Genomic DNA, 17,089 nt, shown 5'->3' with positions numbered 1-17,089 from the left:
TTTGACAGTTTTTCACAGTTAGACAGCGCTAGTTCATGTGTGAGATATATATATATATATATATATATATACACACTGTATATAAAACATTGTGCTCACTCAGAGTTAATTATGAGTCAGAGCTGGCGCTGATTAACTAAAATGCAAGTCTGTCAAAAGATCTGAAATAAGGGGGCAGTCGGCATAGGCTTAGATACAAGGTAATCACAGAGGAAAAAAGTATAGTAATATAACCATGTTGGTTATGCAAAACTGGGGAATGGGTAATAAAGGGATTATCTATCTTTTTAAACAAAAAAATTACTGGAGTAATTTGCCCCTTTAAGCTTTTTATATTAGTTCCAAGATCCAAAATAATAAAATTAAGCACATGTAAGAAGAATAAGTGGAAAAAAGAAAAACAAAGAATACACTTTGACCCACTACCTTCTGACTTGTAAATAATTTAACTATAAAATCTATAATACTTAAAGGGACATTAAACACTAAATACATGCTAGATATAATGATGCATTCAAAGAAAAGATTAGTCCATGACTAACATGTAGATGTATTTTTTAAAGTTTCATTAGTTGTTTAAAAAGTGACAAAATAAGTGTAAAGTTTTAATGACTATAAAACACTGGGAGCTGCCATGTTGTAACTTGTGTTACCTTCTCTGCTGTGGCCAATTAGAGTCAGTTATAAATAGGTCACTAGAGTGTGCAGCCAATGGTTGTGCTGGATTTAACAGTGTTCTGCACTTTCATTTCTAACAGGAACTGAAAAGCTCACAATTTCAGAATGGAATTACAGGCAAGAGGACAAAATAAATAATGAAAGTATATTGCAGAGTTGTTTTATTATATACAATTTATCATTTTATATTACATCTCAAAGTGTTTAATGTCCCTTTAAGTCATGCCCCTAGGCAGGGCTTAACATATCCTTGTAAGAGATTCTAGAATTTTACCCTTAACATAATTCTCTAGATTTTACCCTTATCTATAAAAATCTTTGCCTGGTTCCTAAGTTTGGCCCACATTTAAAAAATTGGCAATGAATTTTATTGCTGTGCAGCAATTTCATATGTAAAATACTGAAAACAAATTCAGATACACACATCTGTCACTTAGATCACAAACCATAAAATGTATTTCCTGACTTCCCTGTCTGGAATTTCTTTATAACCATGATACCAAGTTTACATCTCAACAGCCTAAAAAATCCTTTAACCTCTGATAAATATTAAAAATAGGAGGAAACCTGCAGGCTGTTCATAAAAAGATATCTGTATTTTAAAACATGAATCACTCACCAAGCCTAGTGTTTATAAAAAGCCTAGGAACGCTCTGTGGGTAGTTGTCTTTTTTATCCTTGAAGATCTCACTGGCAACAACTTTCTGTTCTAGCTGAAGTGAGAGAAAAAGAAAAAAAAAAGGTGAACTTGAGGTATAGCAGCTGGTATATCATTTTAAATCATGATATGAAAATCTGCTACAGACAGATTAAAAAAAAATCAAACATTTTACAACAAAAGCAATACATAAAATATTAATATTTCAACGTTAAAGGGACATGAAATCCAAATTTTTTCTTTCATGATTTAGGTAGCACATACAATTTGAAAAAACCTTCCAGATTACTTCTATAATCATTCTCTTGGTATCATTTGTTGAAGGAGCAACAATGCACTACTGGTTTCTAAAATAACACATGGGTGAGCCAATGACAATCAGTATACAGGTGGCCCTCGGTTTACAACGGTTCAATTTGCACCGTTTCAGAATAACAACCTTTTTTTTCCAGTCATGTGACTGCTATTGAAAAGCATTGAGAAGCAGTGCATTGCTTAAAATAGCCAGTAGGTGGAGCTGTCCGCTTGTGTTGCAGTAAAGATATGCAAGCCAAGCAAGCTGAAATTAATCTGTTTAACCAGACCTGAGCTATCGAGCAGCTTGCAAAGAAAAAAGATCTTCCTGTCTATAAATCGGTCCAGATTGGAATGCATAGAAAGAACTGTTTGCAGAAAAATGCAAGTAAAGTCTGTGTTGTGTGATTATTTTATTAGGTTTATAATGCTGTTTAACAAATGTTTTTGTTCATTTAACTTAGTTTAATTATATATTCTGTGCTGTATGATTATTTTATTAGGTTTATAATGCTGTTTAGCATTTAAAGTCTTTATTTCAAAGCTTTAAAAATAATGTATTAGGTGTTACTTATGACAATTTTGAGAGGGGCCTGGAACCTAACTCCCTCACTTGCCATTGACTTACATTATTAACTGGGTTTCAATTTACAACCATTCCATCTGGAACCTAACCCCGGCGTAAACTGAGGGATATATATATATATATATATATATATATATAAAATTGCAGGTGTTCCAGCACTCCAACCTTGGTCCTTTGAGAAACATATAGAACAATTCTTATTGAATGAAGGGCACTCTCAGGGTTTTTAGAATTTGCAAAACAAAGATATTTATTTCCAATATCAACAAATCTTCATAGTCGACGTTTCGGCTTTCACAGAAGCCTTCTTCAAGACAAACAACATCTCATGTCGGCATATAGCCGTGCTCCACAAACAGGAAACGGCGTATTCAATAAGAATTGTTCTAGATATATATTAGGCAAGTTGTATTTTTGAGGATTAATTTTATTATTGAACAACAACCATGTTCTCAATGAACCCAAAAAACTCATTAATATCAAAGCTGAATAGTTTTGGAAGTAGTTTTTAGTTTGTTTTTAGTTATAGCTATTTTAGGGGGATATCTGTGTGTGCAGGTGACTATTACTGTGCATAATTATTAGGCAACTTAACAAAAAACAAATATATACCCATTTCAATTATTTATTTTTACCAGTGAAACCAATATAACATCTCAACATTCACAAATATACATTTCTGACATTCAAAAACAAAACAAAAACAAATCAGTGACCAATATAGCCACCTTTCTTTGCAAGGACACTCAAAAGCCTGCCATCCATGGATTCTGTCAGTGTTTTGATCTGTTCACCATCAACATTGCGTGCAGCAGCAACCACAGCCTCCCAGACACTGTTCAGAGAGGTGTACTGTTTTCCCTCCTTGTAAATCTTACATTTGATGATGGACCACAGGTTCTCAATGGGGTTCAGATCAGGTGAACAAGGAGGCCATGTCATTAGATGTTCTTCTTTTATACCCTTTCTTGCCAGCCACGCTGTGGAGTACTTGGACGCGTGTGATGGAGCATTGTCCTGCATGAAAATCATGTTTTTCTTGAAGGATGCAGACTTCTTCCTGTACCACTGCTTGAAGAAGGTGGCTTCCAGAAACTGGCAGTAGGACTGGGAGTTGAGCTGGACTCCATCCTCAACCCGAAAAGGCCCCACAAGCTCATCTTTGATGATACCAGCCCAAACCAGTACTCCACCTCCACCTTGCTGGCGTCTGAGTCGGACTGGAGCTCTCTGCCCTTTACCAATCCAGCCACGGGCCCATCCATCTGGCCCATCAAGACTCACTCTCATTTCTTCAGTCCATAAAACCTTAGAAAAATCAGTCTTGAGATATTTCTTGGCCCAGTCTTGACGTTTCAGCTTGTGTGTCTTGTTCAGTGGTGGTCGTCTTTCAGCCTTTCTTACCTTGGCCATGTCTCTGAGTATTGCACACCTTGTGCTTTTGGGCACTCCAGTGATGTTGCAGCTCTGAAATATGGCCAAACTGGTGGCAAGTGGCATCTTGGCAGCTGCACGCTTGACTTTTCTCAGTTCATGGGCAGTTATTTTGCGCCTTGGTTTTTCCACACGCTTCTTGCGACCCTGTTGACTATTTTGAATGAAACACTTGATTGTTTGATGATCACGCTTCAGAAGCTTTGCAATTTTAAGAGTGCTGCATCCCTCTACAAGATATCTCACTATTTTTGACTTTTCTGAGCCTGTCAAGTCCATCTTTTGACCCATTTTGCCAAAGGAAAGGAAGTTGCCTAATAATTATGCACACCTGATATAGGGTGTTGATGTCATTAGACCACACCCCTTCTCATTACAGAGATGCACATCACCTAATATGCTTAATTGGTAGTAGGCTTTCGAGCCTATACAGCTTGGAGTAAGACAACATGCATAAAGAGGATGATGTGGTCAAAATACTCATTTGCCTAATAATTCTGCACTCCCTGTATATATATATATATATATATATATATATATATATATATATATATATTATATTATATATATATATACATATGCACACATATATATACACATATACACACACACAAATATACACAAATGATCCAATATGTAGAAGCGCCGTATAAAGCACGGTATGAAGAAGTGAACAAGTGCGCATGTACACAAAATGCGTCTGCGTGTGAACCTGTTCTATTTTTCTACCTGAGGGTAGTGTTTGTTGCTGGCTATTTGCCTTGTATGCTTTTAATTTTGGAATAAAGATTTTTGTATTTTTTATTGAATCCTACTATTCCTTGTGATTGCATTTTCACAATACCCATACCATGCTTTATATGGCGCTTCTACATATTGGATCATTTGTTGATATTTCGTGTTTGGCAGTTCTGCCCGTAGCAGCAGCCTAGGCATTGGTCAACGAAGAGGGTGTGTCCCCGCCCACGCTCCATTGTGCCAGTTCTACAGAGGATTACGGATGTAAACAAGTGAGCGCTCTATATACACAAATTATCTGCATTTTATATTCATATATACACATATATATATATATATATATACACAGCCACTAATCAGAATCTAAAACCTATGCTCTTTGCTGCTCCTGAGCTTACCTAGATAAACCTTTCAGCAAAGGATAAGAGAAGTAAGCAAATTAAATAGAAGTAAATTGGAAACTTGTTTAAAAACATAATTTATGCTTACCAGATAAATTCCTTTCTTTCCGGATAGGGAAAGTCCATGGCTTCATTCCTTACTGTTGGGAAATACAACACCTGGCCACCAGGAGAAGGCAAAGACACTCCAGCCAAAGGCTTAAATATCCCTCCCACTTCCTCATTAACCCATTCATTCTGCCGAGGGAACAAGGAAAAGTAGGAGAAACATTAGGGTATAAATGGTGCCAGAAGAATAAAATAATTAATAGGGGACCGCCCATAGACAAGAAAAAACAAGCGGGGGCCATGGACTCTCCCTATCCCGAAGGAAAGGAATTTATCTGGTAAGCATAAATTATGTTTTCCTTCCTAAGATAGGGAGAGTCCACGGCTTCATTCCTTACTGTTGGGAAAACTATACCAAAGCAAAATTTTGAAAAAACATAATTTATGCTTACCTGATAAATTCCTTTCTTCTGTTGTGTGATCAGTCCACGGGTCATCATTACTTCTGGGATATAACTCCTCCCCAACAGGAAATGCAAGAGGATTCACCCAGCAGAGCTGCATATAGCTCCTCCCCTCTACGTCAGTCCCAGTCATTCGACCAAGAATCAACGAGAAAGGAGTAACCAAGGGTGAAGTGGTGACTGGAGTATAATTTAAAAGATATTTACCTGCCTTAAAACAGGGCGGGCCGTGGACTGATCACACAACAGAAGAAAGGAATTTATCAGGTAAGCATAAATTATGTTTTCTTCTGTTATGTGTGATCAGTCCACGGGTCATCATTACTTCTGGGATACCAATACCAAAGCAAAAGTACACGGATGACGGGAGGGATAGGCAGGCTCATTATACAGAAGGAACCACTGCCTGAAGAACCTTTCTCCCAAAAATAGCCTCCGAAGAAGCAAAAGTGTCAAATTTGTAAAATTTGGAAAAAGTATGAAGCGAAGACCAAGTTGCAGCCTTGCAAATCTGTTCAACAGAGGCCTCATTCTTAAAGGCCCAAGTGGAAGCCACAGCTCTAGTGGAGTGAGCTGTAATTCTTTCAGGAGGCTGCTGTCCAGCAGTCTCATAGGCTAAACGTATTATGCTACGAAGCCAAAAAGAGAGAGAGGTAGCAGAAGCTTTTTGACCTCTCCTCTGTCCAGAATAAACGACAAACAGGGAAGAAGTTTGGCGAAAATCTTTAGTTGCCTGCAAGTAGAACTTGAGGGCACGAACTACATCCAGATTGTGTAGAAGACGTTCCTTCTTTGAAGAAGGATTTGGACACAAGGATGGAACAACAATCTCTTGATTGATATTCCTGTTAGTGACTACCTTAGGTAAGAACCCAGGTTTAGTACGCAGAACTACCTTGTCTGAGTGAAAAATCAGATAAGGAGAATCACAATGTAAGGCTGATAACTCAGAGACTCTTCGAGCCGAGGAAATAGCCATTAAAAACAGAACTTTCCAAGATAACAATTTTATATCAATGGAATGAAGGGGTTCAAACGGAACACCCTGTAAAACGTTAAGAACTAAGTTTAAACTCCATGGCGGAGCAACAGCTTTAAACACAGGCTTGATCCTAGCTAAAGCCTGACAAAAGGCCTGGACGTCTGGATTTTCTGACAGACGCCTGTGTAACAAGATGGACAGAGCTGAAATCTGTCCCTTTAATGAACTAGCTGATAGACCCTTTTCTAAACCTTCTTGTAGAAAGGACAATATCCTAGCGATCCTAACCTTACTCCAAGAGTAACCTTTGGATTCGCACCAGTATAGGTATTTACGCCATATTTTATGGTAAATCCTTCTGGTAACAGGCTTCCTAGCCTGTATCAGGGTATCAATAACCGACTCAGAAAAACCACGTTTTGATAAAATCAAGCGTTCAATTTCCAAGCAGTCAGCTTCAGAGAAGTTAGATTTTGATGTTTGAATGGACCCTGTATCAGAAGGTCCTGTCTTAGAGGTAGAGACCAAGGCGGACAGGATGACATGTCCACTAGATCTGCATACCAAGTCCTGCGTGGCCATGCAGGCGCTATTAGAATCACTGATGCTCTCTCCTGTTTGATTTTGGCAATCAATCGAGGAAGCAGCGGGAAGGGTGGGAACACATAAGCCATCCCGAAGTTCCAAGGTGCTGTCAAAGCATCTATCAGAACCGCTCCCGGATCCCTGGATCTGGACCCGTAGAGAGGAAGTTTGGCGTTCTGGCGAGACGCCATGAGATCTATCTCTGGTTTGCCCCAACGTCGAAGTATTTGGGCAAAGACCTCCGGATGAAGTTCCCACTCCCCCGGATGAAAAGTCTGGCGACTCAAGAAATCCGCCTCCCAGTTCTCCACTCCCGGGATGTGGATTGCTGATAGGTGGCAAGAGTGAGACTCTGCCCAGCGAATTATCTTTGATACTTCCATCATTGCTAGGGAGCTTCTTGTCCCTCCCTGATGGTTGATGTAAGCTACAGTCGTGATGTTGTCCGACTGAAACCTGATGAACCCCCGAGTTGTTAATTGGGGCCAAGCCAGAAGGGCATTGAGAACTGCTCTCAATTCCAGGATGTTTATTGGAAGGAGACTCTCCTCCTGATTCCATAGTCCCTGAGCCTTCAGAGAATTCCAGACAGCGCCCCAACCTAGTAGGCTGGCGTCTGTTGTTACAATTGTCCAGTCTGGCCTGCTGAATGGCATCCCCCTGGACAGGTGTGGCCGATAAAGCCACCATAGAAGAGAATTTCTGGTCTCTTGATTCAGATTCAGAGTAGGGGACAAATCTGAGTAATCCCCATTCCACTGACTTAGCATGCACAATTGCAGCGGTCTGAGTTGTAGGCGTGCAAAAGGTACTATGTCCATTGCCGCTACCATTAAGCCGATCACCTCCATGCATTGAGCTACTGACGGGTGTTGAATGGAATGAAGGACACGGCATGCATTTTGAAGTTTTGTTAACCTGTCTTCTGTCAGGTAAATCTTCATTTCTACAGAATCTATAAGAGTCCCCAAGAATGGAACTCTTGTGAGAGGAAAAAGAGAACTCTTCTTTTCGTTCACTTTCCATCCATGCGACCTTAGAAATGCCAGAACTAACTCTGTATGAGACTTGGCAGTTTGAAAGCTTGAAGCTTGTATTAGAATGTCGTCTAGGTACGGAGCTACCGAAATCCCTCGCGGTCTTAGTACCGCCAAAAGGGCACCCAGAACCTTTGTGAAGATTCTTGGAGCCGTAGCCAATCCGAATGGAAGAGCTACAAACTGGTAGTGCCTGTCTAAGAAGGCAAACCTTAGATACCGGTGATGATCTTTGTGAATCGGTATGTGAAGGTAAGCATCTTTTAAATCCACTGTGGTCATGTACTGACCCTTTTGGATCATGGGTAAGATTGTCCGAATAGTTTCCATTTTGAACGATGGAACTCTTAGGAATTTGTTTAGAATCTTTAAATCTAAGATTGGCCTGAAAGTTCCCTCTTTTTTGGGAACCACAAACAGGTTTGAGTAGAACCCTTGTCCTTGTTCCGACCGCGGAACCGGATGGATCACTCCCATTAATAACAGATCTTGTACACAGCGTAGAAACGCTTCTTTCTTTATCTGGTTTGTTGACAACCTTGACAGATGAAATCTCCCTCTTGGGGGAGATAATTTGAAGTCTAGAAGGTATCCCTGAGATATGATCTCTAGCGCCCAGGGATCCTGAACATCTCTTGCCCAGGCCTGGGCAAAGAGAGAAAGTCTGCCCCCCACTAGATCCGGTCCCGGATCGGGGGCTCTCGGTTCATGCTGTCTTTGGGGCAGCAGCAGGTTTCCTGGCCTGCTTGCTCTTGTTCCAGGACTGGTTAGGCTTCCAGCCTTGCCTGTAACGAGCAACAGCTCCCTCCTGTTTTGGTGCAGTGGAGGTTGATGCTGCTCCTGTTTTGAAATTCCGAAAGGGACGAAAATTAGACTGTCTAGCCTTAGCTTTGGCTTTGTCTTGAGGTAGGGCGTGGCCCTTACCTCCTGTAATGTCAGCGATAATTTCTTTCAAACCGGGCCCAAATAAAGACTGCCCCTTGAAAGGTATATTAAGTAATTTGGACTTAGAAGTAACATCAGCTGACCAGGATTTTAGCCACAGCGCCCTACGTGCCTGTATGGCGAATCCTGAGTTCTTAGCCGTAAGTTTGGTTAAATGTACTACGGCCTCCGAAATGAATGAATTAGCTAGTTTAAGGACTCTAAGCCTGTCCGTAATGTCGTCTAGCGTAGATGAACTAAGGTTCTCTTCCAGAGACTCAATCCAAAATGCTGCCGCAGCCGTAATCGGCGCGATACATGCAAGGGGTTGCAATATAAAACCTTGTTGAACAAACATTTTCTTAAGGTAACCCTCTAATTTTTTATCCATTGGATCTGAAAAAGCACAGCTATCCTCCACCGGGATAGTGGTACGCTTAGCTAAAGTAGAAACTGCTCCCTCCACCTTAGGGACCGTTTGCCATAAGTCCCGAGTGGTGGTGTCTATTGGAAACATCTTTCTAAATATTGGAGGGGGTGAGAACGGCACACCGGGTCTATCCCACTCCTTAGTAACAATTTCAGTTAGTCTCTTAGGTATAGGAAAAACGTCAGTACTCGCCGGTACCGCAAAGTATTTATCCAACCTACACAGTTTCTCTGGTATTGCAACGGTGTTACAATCATTGAGAGCTGCTAAGACCTCCCCTAGTAATACACGGAGGTTCTCCAATTTAAATTTAAAATTTGAAATATCTGAATCCAATCTGTTTGGATCAGAACCGTCACCTACAGAATGAAGCTCTCCGTCCTCATGCTCTGCAAGCTGTGACGCAGTATCAGACATGGCCCTAGTATTGTCAGCGCACTCTGTTCTCACCCCAGAGTGATCACGCTTGCCTCTTAGTTCTGGTAATTTAGACAAAACTTCAGTCATAACAGTAGCCATATCTTGTAATGTTATCTGTAATGGCCGCCCAGATGTACTAGGCGCCATAATATCACGCACCTCCCGGGCGGGAGATGCAGGTACTGCCGCGTGAGGCGAGTTAGTCGGCATAACTCTCCCCTCGCTGTTTGGTGAAATTTGTTCAAATTGTACAGATTGACTTTTATTTAAAGTAGCATCAATACAGTTAGTACATAAATTTCTATTGGGCTCCACCTTGGCATTGGAACAAATGACACAGATATCTTCCTCTGAGTCAGACATGTTTAACACACTAGCAATAAACTTGCAACTTGGTTATAATCTTTTTTAGCAAAAACGTACTGTGCCTCAAAGAGGTACTAAACGATTAAATGACAGTTGAAATAATGAACTGAAAAATTGTTATAGCATCAAACTTTAAACAACACAACTTTTAGCAAAGGTTTGTTCCCATTAGAAAAATAACAATAATTAAATTTGACATAAAAATTACAGAGAAACGTTTTTATTCACAGTCAATATAAAATTCTCACAGCTCTGCTGAGAGAATCTACCTCCCTCTAAAGAAGTTTGAAGACCCCTGAGATCTGTCAGAGATGAACCGGATCATGCAGGAAATATAAGAGTAACTGACTGGAATTTTTTGATGCGTAGCAAAGAGCGCCAAAAACGGCCCCTCCCCCTCACACACAGCAGTGAAGAGAAACGAAACTGTCATAATTAAAACCAAACAACTGCCAAGTGGAAAATAATGCCCAAATATTTATTCACTCAGTACCTCAGAAATGTAAACGATTCTACATTCCAGCAAAAACGTTTAACATGATAAATACTTATTAAAAAGATTAGTGACTTTTAACAGAGTAGTTCCGGTGAAATACCATCCCCAGAATACTGAAGTGTATACATACATGTCATTATAACGGTATGGCAGGATTTTCTCATCAATTCCATTCAGAAAATAAAAACTGCTACATACCTCAATGCAGATTCATCTGCCCGCTGTCCCCTGATCTGAAGCTTTTACCTCCCTCAGATGGCCGAGAACAGCAATATGATCTTAACTACTCCGGTTAAAATCATAGTAAAAAACTCTGGTAGATTCTTCCTCAAACTCTGCCAGAGAAGTAATAACACGCTCCGGTGCTATTGTAAAATAACAAACTTTTGATTGAAGTCATAAAAACTAAGTATAATCACCATAGTCCTCTCACACATCCTATCTAGTCGTTGGGTGCAAGAGAATGACTGGGACTGACGTAGAGGGGAGGAGCTATATGCAGCTCTGCTGGGTGAATCCTCTTGCATTTCCTGTTGGGGAGGAGTTATATCCCAGAAGTAATGATGACCCGTGGACTGATCACACATAACAGAAGAAAGTACGTAAGGAGGACCAGGTAGCTGCCTTACAAATCTGATCCATAGAGGCCCCGTTCTTAAAGGCCCAAGAGGAAGCCACTGCTCTAGTGGAATGAGCCGATATCCTCTCAGGAGAATGATGTCCCGCTGTCTCGTAAGCTAAGCGAATGACTCCTTAACCAAAAAGATAGGGAAGTCAAAGTTGCCTTCTGCCCCTTACGCTTCCCCAAATAGACAACAAACAAAGAGGAAGATAGTCTAAACTCCTTAGTAGCCTGAAGATAGAACTTCAAGGCGAGAACCACATTCAAATTGTGAAGTAAGCTTTCCTTCTATGAATTAGGATTAGGGCACAAGGAAGGAACCACAATCTCCTGATTGATGTTGTGATCTGACCCAATCTTAGGAAGAAAACCTAAATTTAGTACGTAAAACTGCCTTATCTGCATGAAAAATCAGATAAGGGGGGCTCACATTGCAAAGCAGAAATCTTAGAAACTCAGAGGCAATAGCCAATAAAAAGAGCACCTTCCAAGATAACAATTTAAATGTCAACGGAATGCAGAGGATCGAACGGAACCTGTTGCAAACCCTGAACAAAAAGATTCAGGCTCCAAGGAGGAGCCCCAGATCTAAACACAGGTCTGATCCTTATCAGAGCCTTAACGAAGGACTGCATGTCTGGAAGCTCAGCCAGCCTCTTGTGCAATAAAACCGATAGGGCCGAAATCTGTTTCCTCAGGGAACTAGCAGAAAGGCCCATCTCCAGCCCATCCTGGAGAAAAGACAAGATCCTGGCAACCTTAACTCTGTGCCAGGAAAAACCACGCTCTTCACACCAGAATAAGTAGGTCCTCCATACCTTGTGGTAGATACGCTGAGTAACTGGTTTACGAGCTTGAATAAGAGTATCAATGACACCCTGAGAAACCTCTCTTGGCTAAGACTAAGCTTTCAATCTCCACGCAGTCGGCCTCAGAGAATCTAGATTTTGATGAACAAATGGATCTTGTATCAGCAGGTCTCTGCGACAAGGTAACTTTCACGGAGATGAGGACATCCCCACTAGATCCAGGAACCACATCCTTCGCTGCCACGATGGAGCAATCAGGATTACTGATATCCACTCCTGCTTGATGCGGGCCACCACGCCAGGAAGAAGCGGTAATGGAGGAAAAAGATATATAAGTTTGAACCTCCAGGGCACTGCTAGTGCATCAATTAGATCCGCTTGGGGATCCCTCGACCCGTACCTGGGTAGCTTGGTATTGAGACAAGATGCAATGAGATCTCCGGCGTCCCCCACTTGCTGCATATCTCTGCAAACACCTCGGGATGGAGAGAACATTCCCCTGGATGGAAGGATTGCCTGCTGAGAAAATCCACCTCCCAGTTGTCCACACCCGGAATGTGGGACAACAGCTGTGGGCCTCTGCCCACTCCAGAATTTGAGATACTTCGTTCATCGCCAAGGAACTTCTCGTTCCCCCCGATGGTTGATGTAAGCCACTTAGGTTATATTATCTGATAAACTGGGAAGAACCCAGAAGTGGCTAAGCCTTCATGGCCTTTAAGATTGCCCGTAGTTCCAAAATATTGATCAGGAGGGAGGACTCCTTAGTTCACAACCCCTGTGCCTTCCTGGCACCCCAAACAGCTCCCCGTATGGATAGGCTTGCGTCCTTAGTCACAATCTCCCAGGATGGTCTTAAAAAGCATGTCCCTCGGGACAGATTATCTAAACAGAGCCACCAAGAGAGCGATTCAAGACTCAAGCGGGCAAGACATGCCAAAGTTAGCTTGCAACGTCTCTGGTCTGTTAGAAGTTTCCCATGGATATGGAGTCTATTAAAGTACCCAGGAATTCCACCCTGGTACTTGAAATAAGAACTCTTTTCCAAGTTTATCTTCCATCCATGTGATTGAAGAAGACTGAGAAGGGACACCGAGAATTCTTCCACAAGTCGAAAGGATGATGCTTGCACCAGAATATTGTCTAAGTATGGGGCTACTGCAATACCCTGAGTTCTGGCAATGGCTAGAAGAGCCCCCAGAACCTTTGTAAAGATTCTTGAAGCAGTAGCCAGGCCAAACTGAAGGGCAATGAACTGGAAGTGCTGGTCCAGGAATGCAAACTTCAGGAACTGAAAGTGTTCCCTGTGGATTGGAACATGAAGGTAAGCATCCTTTAGATCTATAGTGGTCATTAACTGGCCTTCCTGAATTAAAGTAAGGATGGACCTTATCGTCTCCATCTTGAAAGAAGGGACACTGGGAAATGTGTTTAAGCACTTTAGGTCCAGAATTGGGCAGAAAGTTCCCTCCTTCTTTGGGACCACGAAGAGGTTTGGATAAAACCCCAAAGCTTTTTCTTCGATAGGCACTGACACAACAACTCCTAAGGAGGACAGATCCCGAATGCAGAAAGGCATCCCTCTTTTCTGGTCTTTTAGACAGATTCGAGAGAAGGAATCTGCCCTATGGCGCATAAGAATTGAAGCCTATCTTGTATCCCTGAGATACCACCTCCAGGACCCACGGATCCTGTATGTCCTTGAACCAGGCGTCTGAAACAGCCGCTAGTTGAAACATCTTTCTCAGAAAGGTTTCTATTTTCTTATCCATCGGCTCTCTGAAAGAAGAGGTATAGTAGTACATTTAGTAGTACGTTTCGCAAGCGTAGAGATAGCACAATCCACTTTAGGAATGGAGCCCCCACAAATACAGTTGAGAGTCCGGGAACAACTTTTTAAAAGTAGACGAGGGGGAAAAGGAAGAACCAACTCTTTCCCATTCGTTCTTAATAATGTTCGCCATATTAAACGGCACAGGAAAAGTCAAAGGAATTTTCCTGTCTTCTTAAATCACTGTCTAAATTAGGACTCCGACCCAGAAAGTTCACCCTCTGAAGCTACAGAGATTAACTCATCATCGGATAACTGGGACATAATAGCTAAATCCGATAAATATTTAGATGACTCTGGGTCAGGAGAGCTATGTTTAACCTTTCTCTTGCGTTTGTTAGATCGAGGTAATGCACCGAGGGCTGCATACACCGCTGTTTGTAACTGCGCGGCAAAGTCCGCAGGAAGAAGCCCCCACCCCGGATTGAGGATTAGATGTGCTACGGGGAACTGCATGTGGAGTGGATAATGTAGCAAGGGTAGCAATCTCATGGGGCATCGAGTCCTGAAAAGTTGACGGCTCAGAGGGACTAAGAGCCTTAGCAGGCTTGGTTCCCTTCTTAGATTTTACAACTGTGTTAAGGCATGTAGAACATAATTGAGTGGGCGGAAAAACCACAGCCTCCTCACAATATAAACAGGTATGATTTAAAACAGAAGAAGGAGTACCTTTTAACATATCAGATTTCTCCATAGCTCAGGTTCTACCCACAAGACGACACAAATAAAAAAAAAAAATTATTATAGAAAACTGCACCTTTATACTCCCAATGGCTGGGGCACTCACCACCTCCTAGACCCAGACAGTTAACAGAGGAAACTCTCTCCTCAGGTTCAAGTCTCAGCCGGAATGGAGGAAATGAACATAGACCACACCCGGTCACATGGAGTGCAAGACAGTACTGCCACTGTTATTACAAGTACAGCAAGTAATAGGATCTGTGCAACACTTTCAAAAACGAAAGTGAAACTTAAAATGAAACTTGTTTGTTCCAGCCAAAAACACACAGTATCTATCAGCCCAGGAAAAAAAGTACACAAAGCAGCATGTAAATAATTAATACACTGATTAACCTCTTAAGGACATATGACGGAATTTTTCCGTCATAAAACAATTGAGCAAACAGAAAGCTGTGTCCTTAAAGGGTTAATTAACCCCAACTGTTCAATAAACCCCCTTCAGAGGATATTAACCCTGGATCCTATCAAGGTATAAAGGAGCCACACTGTGACCCTGTTATAGCATTTTATGTGTAAAAATTGAAACAATCTTACCTCCAGGATCCATGCTGTGGAACAGAACACAGCCTCTCAAGTGTGATAGTCTTATAGCAGCGGTCCTGACATGGACTTGAGTGAGAGAAAGCAGGCAGTGAAACTCGTCAACACCGATTGCTTAGGAGCCGTTAGCAGTAGTCTGGATGGTTTCGCAGAAAAACATTTCCCTGCATCTCCAGACTCTAATTTTTATCAATACTCTCACTGAGAGGTTGACATGACTACTTAAAACTCCAGTCCTATCTCGAAGGGCAGATACCCTTTTTCAGGACTCTCCGAATCTTCTGACACTTTTCTGCCACCTCCAAACATGACGAAAGGCAAAGAATGACTGGGGTAATGAGGAAGTGGGAGGGATATTTAAGCCTTTGGCTGGGGTGTCTTTGCCTCCTCCTGGAGGCCAGGTGTTGTATTTCCCAACAGTAAGGAATGAAGCCGTGGACTCTCCCTAAGGAAGGAAAATGTATGCTGTCTAAATCATGAATGTCTAATTATGACTCTACTGTCCCTGTAATTAAAATATAAGTGCACTGAATTGGCTAATTAATTAATTGGTAGGCAAGATGTCATTAAATAAGTTAAACAGTCACTGATAATATGCAGTTTGCATGATGCGCGTCTGATGGTTTCCTCTATTCCTGCTGTGCCTGTCTATACAGTGCTAGTGCCTGCTGTATTTTACCTAACAGAATTTAATAAAAGTTATGTACAGAAACAAATGGTCGAGTGGTGTTAATACTATACTACAGGTACAAATCACCAAATCCAAACATTCTGAAATCCAAACTTTTTAATATTTTTAAAAATAAAATCATCAAAAAATACTATTGTTCCCTGCCTGTAAGTCACAATCTTATCTGTCTCTTTGGTTTGTTTTTTGTGTTCTAAAATGCAAATAGTAGTCTATATTTATTTTTAACAACAAATATTACTATTCTGATTACAGTACTTACTATCTTTCTGAGGGTACTATGTATACAAAAGTATTAAAACATATATACAACTACTTTTAGTTTACATATATAAGATTTATTATGACATGTAAATATTGCTTAAATTACATAAGTTGATGTTTACATATGTTTTCATCCCCTCTCTAAACTGTCCCATTTTAAAGATGCAAATATTCTAAAATCCAAACTATTCAGAAATCCAAAACTTTTTATTCCTGCTTAAAGGGACCATTATACACTAGATTTTTCTTTGCATAAATGTTTTGTTGATGATCCATTTATATAGCCCACCTGGCTCCTAACCAAACCCCAAAGTTTTGGATGTATACTGATGTATACTGATGTATACAGACTTCAGACGGCTTCTGTTTGTATAATGGGTCTTTTCATATGCAGGGAAGGGGGAGCTTCTGCTATCAGCCCCTCTCAGTGGGTGTCCCCGGCTTATCTCATTAAGTGTGTTAAATTGAGAGCTTCTAAGTAAGTTTTTGAAAGGTTTGACACCGGATTTTATTATCAGTATCTGTGCATATTATTCTTTATAGTAGTGTCTATTACATGCAGTTATGTGAAAATTGATGTATACTGCCCCTTTAACCTGTTATGCTCCACTGAAACACTGCATAACGATGGGAACTGCAAAGATGTTTGCAAAACAGAATATCCCTTTCAGCTATGCTATCTGTATGAAAATGACAGCATAGATTTGAGATGAAGGCCAGTGTTAGTAAACTATTATTTATTAAAACCAACATATACCAAGTTAGTACTACAAACTTAGTGTAGACGCATTAGTCTAGATTCTGAAGTTGCACCTCTAATGCATCAAATTAGATACCTGTTGTTTCCATTCGGGGCTGATTCTCCTGCAGTATTTCCACACCATATTATTCATACACATCTCTCGCAGGAGCTCTGAGGCCTACAGGATAAAAAAAAGTTTTATAGGGGGGAAATAAATAAACAGTCGTTTATGGTTTTAGATTTTTCTTATGCTAAAAAGTTTTTTGCTCTGCACACTTCTTGGTAAGCCACATTACTAAATAAGGATAAGG

At 40.9% G+C, this 17,089-nt stretch overlaps 1 protein-coding gene across 5 annotated transcripts in view; it reads right to left on the bottom strand.

Annotated features, from left to right (window-relative positions):
• Nucleotides 1-17,089, bottom strand: part of MYO1C (myosin IC) — a 567,598-nt gene that overhangs the window by 46,399 nt on the left and 504,110 nt on the right. For all 5 annotated transcript variants that reach the window (XM_053706236.1, XM_053706241.1, XM_053706239.1 and 2 more), the window contains 2 exons: nucleotides 16,873-16,956; nucleotides 1,298-1,391 (listed from right to left, as the gene is read on the bottom strand). In XM_053706236.1, the coding sequence (XP_053562211.1) occupies nucleotides 1,298-1,391; nucleotides 16,873-16,956 (178 nt within the window). The remainder of the gene's footprint in view (nucleotides 1-1,297; nucleotides 1,392-16,872; nucleotides 16,957-17,089) is intronic.

The sequence above is a fragment of the Bombina bombina genome, chromosome 3 (assembly GCF_027579735.1).
Source record: "Bombina bombina isolate aBomBom1 chromosome 3, aBomBom1.pri, whole genome shotgun sequence".
NCBI lineage: Eukaryota > Metazoa > Chordata > Amphibia > Anura > Bombinatoridae > Bombina > Bombina bombina.
The sequence above is the reverse complement of the archived record's forward strand: the minus strand, read 5'-3'. Positions and strand labels throughout refer to the sequence as shown.